General features: G+C 40.3%; 4 protein-coding genes across 4 annotated transcripts; all 4 read left to right on the top strand.

The window, feature by feature from the left end:
- Window positions 1-2,647: 2,647 nt before the first annotated feature.
- On the top strand, window positions 2,648-3,028 carry LOC311229796 (histone H2B 1/2-like; the record flags this gene model as incomplete). Its single annotated transcript, XM_084315870.1, has 1 exon — window positions 2,648-3,028. The coding sequence occupies one exon, from the start codon at window positions 2,648-2,650 to the stop codon at window positions 3,026-3,028; it is 381 nt and encodes a 126-aa protein (XP_084171996.1).
- A 2,282-nt stretch (window positions 3,029-5,310) lies between these two features.
- Window positions 5,311-5,691, top strand: LOC311229795 (histone H2B 1/2-like; the record flags this gene model as incomplete). Its single annotated transcript, XM_084315869.1, has 1 exon — window positions 5,311-5,691. One exon carries the CDS (start codon window positions 5,311-5,313, stop codon window positions 5,689-5,691), a length of 381 nt encoding a protein of 126 aa, XP_084171995.1.
- A 2,281-nt stretch (window positions 5,692-7,972) lies between these two features.
- On the top strand, window positions 7,973-8,347 carry LOC311229794 (histone H2B 1/2-like; the record flags this gene model as incomplete). Its single annotated transcript, XM_084315868.1, has 1 exon — window positions 7,973-8,347. The coding sequence occupies one exon, from the start codon at window positions 7,973-7,975 to the stop codon at window positions 8,345-8,347; it is 375 nt and encodes a 124-aa protein (XP_084171994.1).
- Window positions 8,348-10,635: 2,288 nt separating this feature from the next.
- LOC311229792 (histone H2B 1/2-like) lies at window positions 10,636-11,016 on the top strand (the record flags this gene model as incomplete). The annotated part of the gene is made up of 1 exon (XM_084315866.1): window positions 10,636-11,016. The coding sequence occupies one exon, from the start codon at window positions 10,636-10,638 to the stop codon at window positions 11,014-11,016; it is 381 nt and encodes a 126-aa protein (XP_084171992.1).
- Between the last annotated feature and the right edge of the window lie 6,276 nt (window positions 11,017-17,292).

The following is a 17,292-nucleotide window of genomic DNA, read 5'->3' as shown; positions in this document are numbered from 1 at the left end:
CAATACATACAATTGTTAAGGGGATGCAGACCAGAGAAAGACTTTCGTCTTGTTTCCACCAGGGTCCCCCATTTTCAATTCATCATAACATATATGACATACATGACATACAGATAGACAGTACTGCTACATCTATACATTTATGACATATCAGATTTGCAAATACAGTACTGTTTGTGATACAAAAGTGTCCAGAAAAGGAGTGTATATACATTTGGCGTAGAAACTGTACAACAAGCGTCGCACCATCACCTCCAGGGAGATCCAGACCGCTGTGCGTCTGCTGCTGCCCGGTGAGCTGGCGAAGCACGCTGTGTCTGAAGGAACCAAGGCTGTGACCAAGTACACTAGCTCCAAGTAAACTACGCTGTTCACTGACTATTAACCCAAAGGCTCTTTTAAGAGCCACCCACTCTGTCCTGAGAGAGTTATTATTCCTATTATTATAATGATCGCGCTATTCATCAAAGTGGTTGAGTGCCCCGTATTGCCTTTAGTTTGAACAGTTATTATCATGGTAGGGGGTTCTGTCGGGAGATGAAGTTGTATGTTACTAATTGATTAATAAATTATAACTAACTACCAAATAACTAATCATAGTTTGGATGGCTATTAAGTTGCAAATTATATTTACTAGTCAAAATCCTGTGATTTTAGGTTGTTGACAAGTAGCTAGATTGGATAGACTAGCTTAGTACATCACATTTATACAGTCAATTAATATATCATCACCTGCCGTATTAGAACCCTGATCAATAATACATTATTGGACTTTATAATACACATCGATAATGTTGATTTGATCATTTTCAAAGTGGAAATGCTATTCCAAAAATAATACATTCCAGGCTCATTTAATTATAATGAAAAATATGAACTACCCCATAGCCAAACACAGGTCTTATGATTTCCAATAGTCAAGTGCAAATAGTATTCATTATTTGATCATATGAGCTCTATTTCTGTACAATTTACAACCTTGCGTTGTATGTTAAATGCATTATTACAACAACAATAACCTTTTATAACGTTATTGTTGACATCAAACTCCAGCAATCAGAGTCTAAAATCTGACTTCATAAGTAACCCTCAGCAATACTGATCATCTCCGGTCCCCTCTCCCTCCATGTTTAGCAGGATACACAGCCTCCACATCTGGCTGAAAGGTTACTCTGCTCATCAGGCATCCCCTGTGGTTTGGACTTCAACAAATGCACTGATAAACCACACCATGCTCTCTCCACTCATAATGGTAATGCTTCAAATCTAGTCACAATTTCTCTAGATGTGTTTCTGTCATACAACATAAAATCACAGATTAGGGCCTAACTTTTCTGAACAGTATTTACTAATAAGGACACTTTTGATCAAACTGATCAGCAGCTCAATAGTTGCTTTTATGTTTCACAAGGTGCTCTGAATATGCCCTTACAAAAAAAATATTTTCTGTTTTACCATGGTACCAGTCATATAAATTATTTACCATGGTACAGCCATATAGTAAATGTAATGGAACCATTAATAACATGGTTATAACATGGTATAGTCCATTTTAAACCATGATATCAATGGTACATGGCATCATTTGTTATCATAGAAATGCCAGGATACATTTTTGTAAGAGATGTTTCAAAATGGAAATGGGGGACCCTGATGTAAACAAGACAAACGTCTTTCTCTGGTCTGCATCCCCTTAACAATTGTGTGTATTGAGCCGTACTGTATTGTACCCATTCTGCAATCTGTTAAATATTGATTGATTGATTGAACATTTTATTAACAGATTGCAGAATGGGTACAATACAGTACGGCTCAATACACACAATTCCCATTGAAATGCCTATCTCTTCCTCCCTTCTGAGATAATTGTTGAATATATATATGTAACAGGGAAGCCCGTGGGTATGTCCACAGTCACGGAAACAGGTGTGTTGACGAGTGACTGTGGCAGTGCGGGCTAGTAAATTAAACTCACTTCCCCATAACAGGGTTAACAGACGCATAGGTACGGTAGTTAGGAGTGAATTCACTTCTTAGTGCAGCGGCCTGTGTCGTCGCCCGCGGACGCGGGAGCCCCCTGTTCGACTCCCCCTCGGGACATTCTCATTTAACATCAAACACAACGCAGACCAATATGATCCGTCACATATAGATACACAAATGTTCTAGAATGTTTGGTTATGACATCATACTGTGACATCACAAATGTTCTAGAATGTTTGATTATGACATCGTGCTGTGACATCACAAATGTTCTAGAATGTTTGATTATGACATCATACTGTGACATCACAAATGTTCTAGAATGTTATGACAAAAAAGATGGTTCAATGACTTTATCTAAATCCAATCAATATTACTAATGCCGTTTCAATGTAAGGTTATAAAAATAAACATATAAACATGCATAAATACAATAACCTAAATATATAGCTTTGGCTTCTCTACAGAGAGTAAAGCAGAACAAAATCATGGCTGAAACTCTTCTGCCCTCTACTGGCTAAATGAGAACTTAACTTCTATTAGCTTTACACACGTGCGCCACGACCGACCAATCGTATCGTAGTACTATTTGCATCGACCTCCTACAAATAAGGCAGGAAACCGTAAGCGACCGTCACCATTCGATTCTGATAAGCCGTCGAATATGCCAGCCAAGCGGAGTAGAGCGCCCAAGAAGGGCTCCAAGAAGGGTTCCAAGAAGACCGCTGCCAAGGGAGCCAGAGGCAAGACGCGCAGAAAGTCCAGGAAGGAGAGTTATGCCATCTACATTTACAAAGTCCTGAAGCAGGTTCATCCCGACACCGGCGTTTCCTCCAAGGCCATGGGGATCATGAACTCCTTCGTTAACGACATCTTCGAGCGCATCGCTGGAGAAGCCTCGCGCCTGGCTCTCTACAACAAGCGTCGCACCATCACCTCCAGGGAGATCCAGACCGCTGTGCGTCTGCTGCTGCCCGGTGAGCTGGCGAAGCACGCTGTGTCTGAAGGAACCAAGGCTGTGACCAAGTACACTAGCTCCAAGTAAACTACGCTGTTCACTGACTATTAACCCAAAGGCTCTTTTAAGAGCCACCCACTCTGTCCTGAGAGTTATTATTCCTATTATTATAATGATCGCGCTATTCATCAAAGTGGTTGAGTGCCCCGTATTGCCTTTAGTTTGAACAGTTATTATCATGGTAGGGGGTTCTGTCGGGAGATGAAGTTGTATGTTACTAATTGATTAATAAATTATAACTAACTACCAAATAACTAATCATAGTTTGGATGGCTATTAAGTTGCAAATTATATTTACTAGTCAAAATCCTGTGATTTTAGGTTGTTGACAAGTAGCTAGATTGGATAGACTAGCTTAGTACATCACATTTATACAGTCAATTAATATATCATCACCTGCCGTATTAGAACCCTGATCAATAATACATTATTGGACTTTATAATACACATCGATAATGTTGATTTTATCATTTTCAAAGTGGAAATGCTATTCCAAAAATAATACATTCCAGGCTCATTTAATTATAATGAAAAATATGAACTACCCCATAGCCAAACACAGGTCTTATGATTTCCAATAGTCAAGTGCAAATAGTATTCATTATTTGATCATATGAGCTCTATTTCTGTACAATTTACAACCTTGCGTTGTATGTTAAATGCATTATTACAACAACAATAACCTTTTATAACGTTATTGTTGACATCAAACTCCAGCAATCAGTCTAAAATCTGACTTCATAAGTAACCCTCAGCAATACTGATCATCTCCGGTCCCCTCTCCCTCCATGTTTAGCAGGATACACAGCCTCCACATCTGGCTGAAAGGTTACTCTGCTCATCAGGCATCCCCTGTGGTTTGGACTTCAACAAATTCACTGATAAACCACACCATGCTCTCTCCACTCATAATGGTAATGCTTCAAATCTAGTCACAATTTCTCTAGATGTGTTTCTGTCATACAACATAAAATCACAGATTAGGGCCTAACTTTTCTGAACAGTATTTACTAATAAGGACACTTTTGATCAAACTGATCAGCAGCTCAATAGTTGCTTTTATGTTTCACAAGGTGCTCTGAATATGCCCTTACAAAAAAAATATTTTCTGTTTTACCATGGTACCAGTCATATAAATTATTTACCATGGTACAGCCATATAGTAAATGTAATGGAACCATTAATAACATGGTTATAACATGGTATAGTACATTTTAAACCATGATATCAATGGTACATGGCATCATTTGTTATCATAGAAATGCCAGGATACATTTTTGTAAGAGATGTTTCAAAATGGAAATGGGGGACCCTGATGTAAACAAGACAAACGTCTTTCTCTGGTCTGCATCCCCTTAACAATTGTGTGTATTGAGCCGTACTGTATTGTACCCATTCTGCAATCTGTTAAATATTGATTGATTGATTGAACATTTTATTAACAGATTGCAGAATGGGTACAATACAGTACGGCTCAATACACACAATTCCCATTGAAATGCCTATCTCTTCCTCCCTTCTGAGATAATTGTTGAATATATATATGTAACGGGGAAGCCCGTGGGTATGTCCACAGTCACGGAAACAGGTGTGTTGACGAGTGACTGTGGCAGTGCGGGCTAGTAAATTAAACTCACTTCCCCATAACAGGGTTAACAGACGCATAGGTACGGTAGTTAGGAGTGAATTCACTTCTTAGTGCAGCGGCCTGTGTCGTCGCCCGCGGACGCGGGAGCCCCCTGTTCGACTCCCCCTCGGGACATTCTCATTTAACATCAAACACAACGCAGACCAATATGATCCGTCACATATAGATACACAAATGTTCTAGAATGTTTGGTTATGACATCATACTGTGACATCACAAATGTTCTAGAATGTTTGATTATGACATCGTGCTGTGACATCACAAATGTTCTAGAATGTTTGATTATGACATCATACTGTGACATCACAAATGTTCTAGAATGTTATGACAAAAAAGATGGTTCAATGACTTTATCTAAATCCAATCAATATTACTAATGCCGTTTCAATGTAAGGTTATAAAAATAAACATATAAACATGCATAAATACAATAACCTAAATATATAGCTTTGGCTTCTCTACAGAGAGTAAAGCAGAACAAAATCATGGCTGAAACTCTTCTGCCCTCTACTGGCTAAATGAGAACTTAACTTCTATTAGCTTTACACACGTGCGCCACGACCGACCAATCGTATCGTAGTACTATTTGCATCGACCTCCTACAAATAAGGCAGGAAACCGTAAGCGACCGTCACCATTCGATTCTGATAAGCCGTCGAATATGCCAGCCAAGCGGAGTAGAGCGCCCAAGAAGGGCTCCAAGAAGGGTTCCAAGAAGACCGCTGCCAAGGGAGCCAGAGGCAAGACGCGCAGAAAGTCCAGGAAGGAGAGTTATGCCATCTACATTTACAAAGTCCTGAAGCAGGTTCATCCCGACACCGGCGTTTCCTCCAAGGCCATGGGGATCATGAACTCCTTCGTTAACGACATCTTCGAGCGCATCGCTGGAGAAGCCTCGCGCCTGGCTCTCTACAACAAGCGTCGCACCATCACCTCCAGGGAGATCCAGACCGCTGTGCGTCTGCTGCTGCCCGGTGAGCTGGCGAAGCACGCTGTGTCTGAAGGAACCAAGGCTGTGACCAAGTACACTAGCTCCAAGTAAACTACGCTGTTCACTGACTATTAACCCAAAGGCTCTTTTAAGAGCCACCCACTCTGTCCTGAGAGAGTTATTATTCCTATTATTATAATGATCGCGCTATTCATCAAAGTGGTTGAGTGCCCCGTATTGCCTTTAGTTTGAACAGTTATTATCATGGTAGGGGGTTCTGTCGGGAGATGAAGTTGTATGTTACTAATTGATTAATAAATTATAACTAACTACCAAATAACTAATCATAGTTTGGATGGCTATTAAGTTGCAAATTATATTTACTAGTCAAAATCCTGTGATTTTAGGTTGTTGACAAGTAGCTAGATTGGATAGACTAGCTTAGTACATCACATTTATACAGTCAATTAATATATCATCACCTGCCGTATTAGAACCCTGATCAATAATACATTATTGGACTTTATAATACACATCGATAATGTTGATTTTATCATTTTCAAAGTGGAAATGCTATTCCAAAAATAATACATTCCAGGCTCATTTAATTATAATGAAAAATATGAACTACCCCATAGCCAAACACAGGTCTTATGATTTCCAATAGTCAAGTGCAAATAGTATTCATTATTTGATCATATGAGCTCTATTTCTGTACAATTTACAACCTTGCGTTGTATGTTAAATGCATTATTACAACAACAATAACCTTTTATAACGTTATTGTTGACATCAAACTCCAGCAATCAGAGTCTAAAATCTGACTTCATAAGTAACCCTCAGCAATACTGATCATCTCCGGTCCCCTCTCCCTCCATGTTTAGCAGGATACACAGCCTCCACATCTGGCTGAAAGGTTACTCTGCTCATCAGGCATCCCCTGTGGTTTGGACTTCAACAAATTCACTGATAAACCACACCATGCTCTCTCCACTCATAATGGTAATGCTTCAAATCTAGTCACAATTTCTCTAGATGTGTTTCTGTCATACAACATAAAATCACAGATTAGGGCCTAACTTTTCTGAACAGTATTTACTAATAAGGACACTTTTGATCAAACTGATCAGCAGCTCAATAGTTGCTTTTATGTTTCACAAGGTGCTCTGAATATGCCCTTACAAAAAAATATTTTCTGTTTTACCATGGTACCAGTCATATAAATTATTTACCATGGTACAGCCATATAGTAAATGTAATGGAACCATTAATAACATGGTTATAACATGGTATAGTCAATTTTAAACCATGATATCAATGGTACATGGCATCATTTGTTATCATAGAAATGCCAGGATACATTTTTGTAAGAGATGTTTCAAAATGGAAATGGGGGACCCTGATGTAAACAAGACAAACGTCTTTCTCTGGTCTGCATCCCCTTAACAATTGTGTGTATTGAGCCGTACTGTATTGTACCCATTCTGCAATCTGTTAAATATTGATTGATTGAACATTTTATTAACAGATTGCAGAATGGGTACAATACAGTACGGCTCAATACACACAATTCCCATTGAAATGCCTATCTCTTCCTCCCTTCTGAGATAATTGTTGAATATATATATGTAACGGGGAAGCCCGTGGGTATGTCCACAGTCACGGAAACAGGTGTGTTGACGAGTGACTGTGGCAGTGCGGGCTAGTAAATTAAACTCACTTCCCCATAACAGGGTTAACAGACGCATAGGTACGGTAGTTAGGAGTGAATTCACTTCTTAGTGCAGCGGCCTGTGTCGTCGCCCGCGGACGCGGGAGCCCCCTGTTCGACTCCCCCTCGGGACATTCTAATTTAACATCAAACACAACGCAGACCAATATGATCCGTCACATATAGATACACAAATGTTCTAGAATGTTTGGTTATGACATCATACTGTGACATCACAAATGTTCTAGAATGTTTGATTATGACATCGTACTGTGACGTCACAAATGTTCTAGAATGTTTGATTATGACATCATACTGTGACATCACAAATGTTCTAGAATGTTATGACAAAAAAGATGGTTCAATGACTTTATCTAAATCCAATCAATATTACTAATGCCGTTTCAATGTAAGGTTATAAAAATAAACATATAAACATGCATAAATACAATAACCTAAATATATAGCTTTGGCTTCTCTACAGAGAGTAAAGCAGAACAAAATCATGGCTGAAACTCTTCTGCCCTCTACTGGCTAAATGAGAACTTAACTTCTATTAGCTTTACACACGTGCGCCACGACCGACCAATCGTATCGTAGTACTATTTGCATCGACCTCCTACAAATAAGGCAGGAAACCGTAAGCGACCGTCACCATTCGATTCTGATAAGCCGTCGAATATGCCGGCCAAGCGAGCGCCCAGGAAGGGCTCCAAGAAGGGTTCCAAGAAGACCGCTGCCAAGGGAGGCAGAGGCAAGACGCGCAGAAAGTCCAGGAAGGAGAGTTATGCCATCTACATTTACAAAGTCCTGAAGCAGGTTCATCCCGACACCGGCGTTTCCTCCAAGGCCATGGGGATCATGAACTCCTTCGTTAACGACATCTTCGAGCGCATCGCTGGAGAAGCCTCGCGCCTGGCTCTCTACAACAAGCGTCGCACCATCACCTCCAGGGAGATCCAGACCGCTGTGCGTCTGCTGCTGCCCGGTGAGCTGGCGAAGCACGCTGTGTCTGAGGGAACCAAGGCTGTGACCAAGTACACAAGCTCCAAGTAAACTACGCTGTTCACTGACTATTAACCCAAAGGCTCTTTTAAGAGCCACCCACTCTGTCCTGAGAGAGTTATTATTCCTATTATTATAATGATCGCGCTATTCATCAAAGTGGTTAGAGTGCCCCGTATTGCCTTTAGTTTGAACAGTTATTATCATGGTAGGGGGTTCTGTCGGGAGATGAAGTTGTATGTTACTAATTGATTAATAAATTATAACTAACTACCAAATAACTAATCATAGTTTGGATGGCTATTAAGTTGCAAATTATATTTACTAGTCAAAATCCTGTGATTTTAGGTTGTTGACAAGTAGCTAGATTGGATAGACTAGCTTAGTACATCACATTTATACAGTCAATTAATATATCATCACCTGCCGTATTAGAACCCTGATCAATAATACATTATTGGACTTTATAATACACATCGATAATGTTGATTTTATCATTTTCAAAGTGGAAATGCTATTCCAAAAATAATACATTCCAGGCTCATTTAATTATAATGAAAAATATGAACTACCCCATAGCCAAACACAGGTCTTATGATTTCCAATAGTCAAGTGCAAATAGTATTCATTATTTGATCATATGAGCTCTATTTCTGTACAATTTACAACCTTGCGTTGTATGTTAAATGCATTATTACAACAACAATAACCTTTTATAACGTTATTGTTGACATCAAACTCCAGCAATCAGAGTCTAAAATCTGACTTCATAAGTAACCCTCAGCAATACTGATCATCTCCGGTCCCCTCTCCCTCCATGTTTAGCAGGATACACAGCCTCCACATCTGGCTGAAAGGTTACTCTGCTCATCAGGCACCCCCTGTGGTTTGGACTTCAACAAATTCACTGATAAACCACACCATGCTCTCTCCACTCATAATGGTAATGCTTCAAATCTAGTCACAATTTCTCTAGATGTGTTTCTGTCATACAACATAAAATCACAGATTAGGGCCTAACTTTTCTGAACAGTATTTACTAATAAGGACACTTTTGATCAAACTGATCAGCAGCTCAATAGTTGCTTTTATGTTTCACAAGGTGCTCTGAATATGCCCTTACAAAAAAAATATTTTCTGTTTTACCATGGTACCAGTCATATAAATTATTTACCATGGTACAGCCATATAGTAAATGTAATGGAACCATTAATAACATGGTTATAACATGGTATAGTCAATTTTAAACCATGATATCAATGGTACATGGCATCATTTGTTATCATAGAAATGCCAGGATACATTTTTGTAAGAGATGTTTCAAAATGGAAATGGGGGACCCTGATGTAAACAAGACAAACGTCTTTCTCTGGTCTGCATCCCCTTAACAATTGTGTGTATTGAGCCGTACTGTATTGTACCCATTCTGCAATCTGTTAAATATTGATTGATTGATTGAACATTTTATTAACAGATTGCAGAATGGGTACAATACAGTACGGCTCAATACACACAATTCCCATTGAAATGCCTATCTCTTCCTCCCTTCTGAGATAATTGTTGAATATATATATGTAACGGGGAAGCCTGTGGGTATGTCCACAGTCACGGAAACAGGTGTGTTGACGAGTGACTGTGGCAGTGCGGGCTAGTAAATTAAACTCACTTCCCCATAACAGGGTTAACAGACGCATAGGTACGGTAGTTAGGAGTGAATTCACTTCTTAGTGCAGCGGCCTGTGTCGTCGCCCGCGGACGCGGGAGCCCCCTGTTCGACTCCCCCTCGGGACATTCTCATTTAACATCAAACACAACGCAGACCAATATGATCCGTCACATAATAGATACACAAATGTTCTAGAATGTTTGGTTATGACATCATACTGTGACATCACAAATGTTCTAGAATGTTTGATTATGACATCGTGCTGTGACATCACAAATGTTCTAGAATGTTTGATTATGACATCATACTGTGACATCACAAATGTTCTAGAATGTTATGACAAAAAAGATGGTTCAATGACTTTATCTAAATCCAATCAATATTACTAATGCCGTTTCAATGTAAGGTTATAAAAATAAACATATAAACATGCATAAATACAATAACCTAAATATATAGCTTTGGCTTCTCTACAGAGAGTAAAGCAGAACAAAATCATGGCTGAAACTCTTCTCCCCTCTACTGGCTAAATGAGAACTTAACTTCTATTAGCTTTACACACGTGCGCCACGACCGACCAATCGTATCGTAGTACTATTTGCATCGACCTCCTACAAATAAGGCAGGAAACCGTAAGCGACCGTCACCATTCGATTCTGATAAGCCGTCGAATATGCCAGCCAAGCGGAGTAGAGCGCCCAAGAAGGGCTCCAAGAAGGGTTCCAAGAAGACCGCTGCCAAGGGAGCCAGAGGCAAGACGCGCAGAAAGTCCAGGAAGGAGAGTTATGCCATCTACATTTACAAAGTCCTGAAGCAGGTTCATCCCGACACCGGCGTTTCCTCCAAGGCCATGGGGATCATGAACTCCTTCGTTAACGACATCTTCGAGCGCATCGCTGGAGAAGCCTCGCGCCTGGCTCTCTACAACAAGCGTCGCACCATCACCTCCAGGGAGATCCAGACCGCTGTGCGTCTGCTGCTGCCCGGTGAGCTGGCGAAGCACGCTGTGTCTGAGGGAACCAAGGCTGTGACCAAGTACACAAGCTCCAAGTAAACTACGCTGTTCACTGACTATTAACCCAAAGGCTCTTTTAAGAGCCACCCACTCTGTCCTGAGAGAGTTATTATTCCTATTATTATAATGATCGCGCTATTCATCAAAGTGGTTGAGTGCCCCGTATTGCCTTTAGTTTGAACAGTTATTATCATGGTAGGGGGTTCTGTCGGGAGATGAAGTTGTATGTTACTAATTGATTAATAAATTATAACTAACTACCAAATAACTAATCATAGTTTGGATGGCTATTAAGTTGCAAATTATATTTACTAGTCAAAATCCTGTGATTTTAGGTTGTTGACAAGTAGCTAGATTGGATAGACTAGCTTAGTACATCACATTTATACAGTCAATTAATATATCATCACCTGCCGTATTAGAACCCTGATCAATAATACATTATTGGACTTTATAATACACATCGATAATGTTGATTTTATCATTTTCAAAGTGGAAATGCTATTCCAAAAATAATACATTCCAGGCTCATTTAATTATAATGAAAAATATGAACTACCCCATAGCCAAACACAGGTCTTATGATTTCCAATAGTCAAGTGCAAATAGTATTCATTATTTGATCATATGAGCTCTATTTCTGTACAATTTACAACCTTGCGTTGTATGTTAAATGCATTATTACAACAACAATAACCTTTTATAACGTTATTGTTGACATCAAACTCCAGCAATCAGAGTCTAAAATCTGACTTCATAAGTAACCCTCAGCAATACTGATCATCTCCGGTCCCCTCTCCCTCCATGTTTAGCAGGATACACAGCCTCCACATCTGGCTGAAAGGTTACTCTGCTCATCAGGCATCCCCTGTGGTTTGGACTTCAACAAATTCACTGATAAACCACACCATGCTCTCTCCACTCATAATGGTAATGCTTCAAATCTAGTCACAATTTCTCTAGATGTGTTTCTGTCATACAACATAAAATCACAGATTAGGGCCTAACTTTTCTGAACAGTATTTACTAATAAGGACACTTTTGATCAAACTGATCAGCAGCTCAATAGTTGCTTTTATGTTTCACAAGGTGCTCTGAATATGCCCTTACAAAAAAAATATTTTCTGTTTTACCATGGTACCAGTCATATAAATTATTTACCATGGTACAGCCATATAGTAAATGTAATGGAACCATTAATAACATGGTTATAACATGGTATAGTCAATTTTAAACCATGATATCAATGGTACATGGCATCATTTGTTATCATAGAAATGCCAGGATACATTTTTGTAAGAGATGTTTCAAAATGGAAATGGGGGACCCTGATGTAAACAAGACAAACGTCTTTCTCTGGTCTGCATCCCCTTAACAATTGTGTGTATTGAGCCGTACTGTATTGTACCCATTCTGCAATCTGTTAAATATTGATTGATTGATTGAACATTTTATTAACAGATTGCAGAATGGGTACAATACAGTACGGCTCAATACACACAATTCCCATTGAAATGCCTATCTCTTCCTCCCTTCTGAGATAATTGTTGAATATATATATGTAACGGGGAAGCCCGTGGGTATGTCCACAGTCACGGAAACAGGTGTGTTGACGAGTGACTGTGGCAGTGCGGGCTAGTAAATTAAACTCACTTCCCCATAACAGGGTTAACAGACGCATACAATGCTTTATTGGCATCGCTGTCAAAATCAATAATACAGTTTTATGGTTTACAGCATATACAATGTATTTAGAATAATAATACATATCAAAACCATAGTATTTGTAGTAGTAGTAGCCTAGCAGTGTAGTCCCCAGCTTAATTAATAACTGTCAACTGTCAAACTGATGGTTCACATGGCGTTTATTGGGCCTCATTCACCAATACTCTCTTATATATTTTTCTTATATTTTTTCTTAACCGTCTGTTAAGAGAACAATTCAAAAAGTCATCAACCTGTTCTTAACATCCAAATCTGTTCTTACCCAGGTGTGTTGAATGATGAATCCAACTCATTCTTAAACTGAAATGCGTGTTCACGCTCAATTAATTTGCATACAGACACGCCCCGCCAGCTCCTTATAAGGCGAACGAGGCGTGTGCAAAATAGCAGAGGTTCATTCAACAGGAAGCGATTTGCGACTGATCTCAAAATGAGATTAGATAACAGCACAAGTACAATACACCATCCAACCAGAGTGGATGAATAAATGCTTGATAAATAAATAAACGGCTTAGCGAGGCAGCCTCATACACACACACGTACTGTATATGCAAAATTATTCGTTCCAGCAAAATAGGCTTTGTCAATACTGAACGACTGCGCACTTGTCAAGAGCCAATCGTGCAGTAGGTTGGGGAATACCAAACCTGTCATCTATCTTTGAAAGGTCCCTGTGGCTAAAAACCCTGAGTGAATGAATGAATGAAAACTTTATTTAACAGATTGCAGAATGGGTACAATACAGTACGGCTCAATACATACAATTGTTAAGGGGATGCAGACCTGAGAAAGACATTTGTCTTGTTTCCATCAGGGTCCCCCATTTTCAATTCATATAGACATTTATGACATACACAACATACATGACATTTATGGCATAGGGACATATAGGTATTTAGTACTGATACATTTGTGACATAAGCGGTATTCAAATATACAGTACTGTTACCCCTAGATCCTGACAGAGTATATACATATGATGGGGAGGGGACTGTACATTAGGAGGGGGTGGGTGGGTGGGAGAGAAATATACATACGGCGGGGAGGGAATATATACATGCGGTGGGGAGGAGACTGTCTATTAGGAGGTGGTGGGGGTTTTGGGCATTTACGGTGGCCAGTTTCGAATTGCAGCCTCCCGTAGGTGCTCTTTAAGAGCGGTTTTGAATGTGGGCAGGGATTCACATTCCTTTACAGCTTTGGGTAGGGCGTTCCACATTGTTGTGGCATAATTGCGAAACGTGTTTAGTCCCTTGTTTGAGCCGAATCTGGGTTTAACATGATTTGTTGAGCTTCCTCTGGTGTAGTGGTTGTGGTATTCACTGACCTTTGGGAAGTATTTTGACATGTACATGGGCACCCCGGTCCCATGAGTGCTCCTGCCAGAGTCTTCAGGGTATTCTTGTTTACCAGAGAGGAGATCCGGTACAAGAATCTAGTTCATTGGTTGACTTTTTTTATTACATTGGATGCCATTTTGTCACAGGAAAGATTTGCCTCTAGGATGGAACCCAGGTAGGTAATTTCGTCTTTCCTTGTGACAATATTGTCACCCACTGTAACTGAGAAGCCGTTGGTCTTGCTGAGTTTGTTATTTGAACCGAAGAGAATGGACTCTGTTTTGCCCATGTGTAATGATAGTTTGTTATCAGCGAGCCATATGCAGATTTTGCCTACTTCCGAGCTGAGGGTTTTTTCAACCTGCAACTTGTTCTTGTCAGAGACCAGCAGGGCTGAGTCGTCCGCAAACAGGAACAAGTTGCAGTCACAGGCTGACGACATGTCATTTGCATAAATTAGGAAGAGTAGCGGTCCTAGTATGCTTCCTTGTGGAACACCACAGCTCACTGTGAGGGGGGGGGGATAGAGTACCGTGAGTGCGCTCGGAACTTGTAGGTGTGGAGGCACAGGATTTGACCGGCGTGTGTTGTGTCTGAGTTGAGGCTCCAGAGTATTGCATACATCTAAAAGGACCACTCTTGGCAATCTGAAACGGTTAAGCCACTCATCTGGCTCTGCAAATAGATCTAGAGTCTGAATCTCGCCGCATAAAAGCCTGGCTGTCAGTGCGCATAGTCCAGTGCGTGCTCCAAGTCAGACTGAATGGCGCATAAGCTTTGTGTTTGGAAAGAGTCTCTCTCTCTCTCTCTCTCTCTCTCTCTCTCTACCAAATCCATTCTGAGACAACAGAACGCAGTGCGCGCGACGTGGGTCAAAGTCAGTTGTTTATTTCTTTATTCTTACTGTTTGCATACGAGGTGGTCCGCAAATGTTCTTGATAACAATCAAGTGGTCCGCATAAACAAGAAGTTTGGGAACCACTGATCTAGGTAGGATCTCTAAATATGCGTTCTATGCGTACGGCCTGAGCGGCCAGAGCGGCCAGAGCATCTAACTGTTTTAACAGCAATATATAATTTCAGAAGAAGAACGCATGCAATAAGTTATAATAATAATAATAATTGAAAAGTTCCGGGTTTTTAAAGTCATATTTGGGGGCAATTGACCAATAGAGTGTTTGCATCGACATGGTTTGGTCAGTACATGTGCGACAGTGCGGCCATTGTGGAGATACATGGGATTTAAACATCAGAATGGATTGCAGGTTGAATGTTAGATTTAAGTAGATTTTTAGGATGTCTAAACCACAGGAAAGCGTGTGGAAGCTGCTAGAACCTACAGATGAGGACTTAGTCGGACAGGAAAGGGCGCAATATTCTGATAAACTCAGACTAATACGAGCTGGCTCCTTCGTCTTGGAGTTACGACCCGACAATTCTGCCTTCTGTTGCCTATCTCGACATAGTGAACTACCTAATTTTTTCACCAAGCCCATACACAGATGAAGACCTTAAATCTTAAAAAGGTTTGGATGCCTACAACCAGATGGTGTGTGGATGGGTGAGCGAGGCACAGTATCAGCTCATCGATGACATGTCACATGTGTATTGTGAAAGCTGAAAGCTGATCGGTACTTTGGTAGTTTGTTCAGACAGGAGAGGAGAGGGGGTATTCGCCTCCTTTTTTTGCACTCTTCTCCCTGATTTGTAATAGCTTTTGACAATCTGAAGTAATCCAAATGCTTTTCCCGGTCCGACCGATTAGTACAGCCAAAAACACTGCAATAATTGACCATTTTGAGCAACAATGACCAGGAACAGTTGCGAGTTCGGTTGCGTTGTATCAATTTAGTATATCCAAAATGGCCGACTTCCGGTTTGATGACGCGCCGTGAAAGCACTCTATGGTAGGCTTTTTAAATCGTTCTCATCTGGGTAAGAGTTTCTTATCTGGGTAAGAGTGCTTAGACAGCATCAACCTTTGGATGGGGGGTGGGGGGGGGGGGGGGGGGGGGCGTAGAGGAGGAAAGTGCTGGTCTTGGTGTCAGTGGAGCGGAAAACACTCACCACTCCTGACCCCAGGGAGAGAGAGAGAGAGAGACACACACAGGGAGAGAGAGAGACACACACAGGGAGAGAGAGAGAGACACACACAGGGAGAGAAAGAGAGACACACAGAGATATACAGAGAGAGAGAGAGAGAGAGAGACACACACACAGGGAGAGAGAGAGACACAGAGAGAGAAAGAGAGAGAAAGAGAGAGAGAGACTGTTACAGATTAATTATAATATATTAGTTATATATTAGTTGTTTAAATGTTGATTGAATGGATGGTATATCAACACTTTAGCAATATTGTTTCTAAGCATTCATGATAATAACGTGTTTTAATTGAATTGAGAAACTAAAGAGAAACAGAGAGGCGGGGGGGGGGGGGGGGTTGTGTCTGTTTGACCCGCAGCCAAGTCTCTTTTCTTCCTCTCTCCTCCCCTCTTCTTCCTCTCCTCTTTCTTTCCTCTGATGGAGGGGTGGATAGAGGGAAGCACTTATAGTGTGGTCTTCCTGTCCCTCAGTCAGACAGAGTTGCTCCGCTCAGGAGAGAGAGGCAGAGAACACAGCAGCAGTAAGATATACAAATAAAACAAATCTCCTTTAGAAATGATAGTATACCAGGATTAGGATTTCCTTCTTTGAAGCCAGTCGTCATGTGGATAAGTATTCAGTATTAAGTATTGAGTATTGACTAGTGCATATTGCATATTAGCCTACATATTGAGTATTAAGTGTTGAGTTTTGAGTATTGAGTATTAACTATTAAGTAATAAATATTAAGTATTCTGTGACTAAGCATTTTCTTCTATTTTCTTTTGGCAGGTTTTACTTCAAGGAGACAGTGTGTTGTTTAGATAGATTAGAAGGTTTAGTTTAATGACATGTTTGGATAGTAACAGGGAATCATAATTATTATTAGTAGTATTAGAATTATATCAATAATCCTCTTGTTTAATCTGCTTAAGTGATCTGAGGCCACAGGAGAGGACTAGTGACCATGTAGCATCATATTATGGGATAGTATATACTGTAGCAGAGGACAGCTGATACACAGTATCAGTAACATAATAGATATGATGTCAATACTGATTCCAATGTAGTGACTGACTACCTTTCTGATTCTGATTCTTCTGATTCTGATGAGAGTTAAGCGACAGAAAGGAATACTCGGTTAGCGGCAGTAGTAGTGAAGTGTAA

This window comes from Notolepis coatsorum (genome assembly GCF_963971535.1).
Source record: "Notolepis coatsorum genome assembly, chromosome: 6".
Taxonomy (NCBI): Eukaryota; Metazoa; Chordata; class Actinopteri; order Aulopiformes; family Paralepididae; genus Notolepis; species Notolepis coatsorum.
This window is presented reverse-complemented; position numbering and strand designations above follow the sequence as displayed.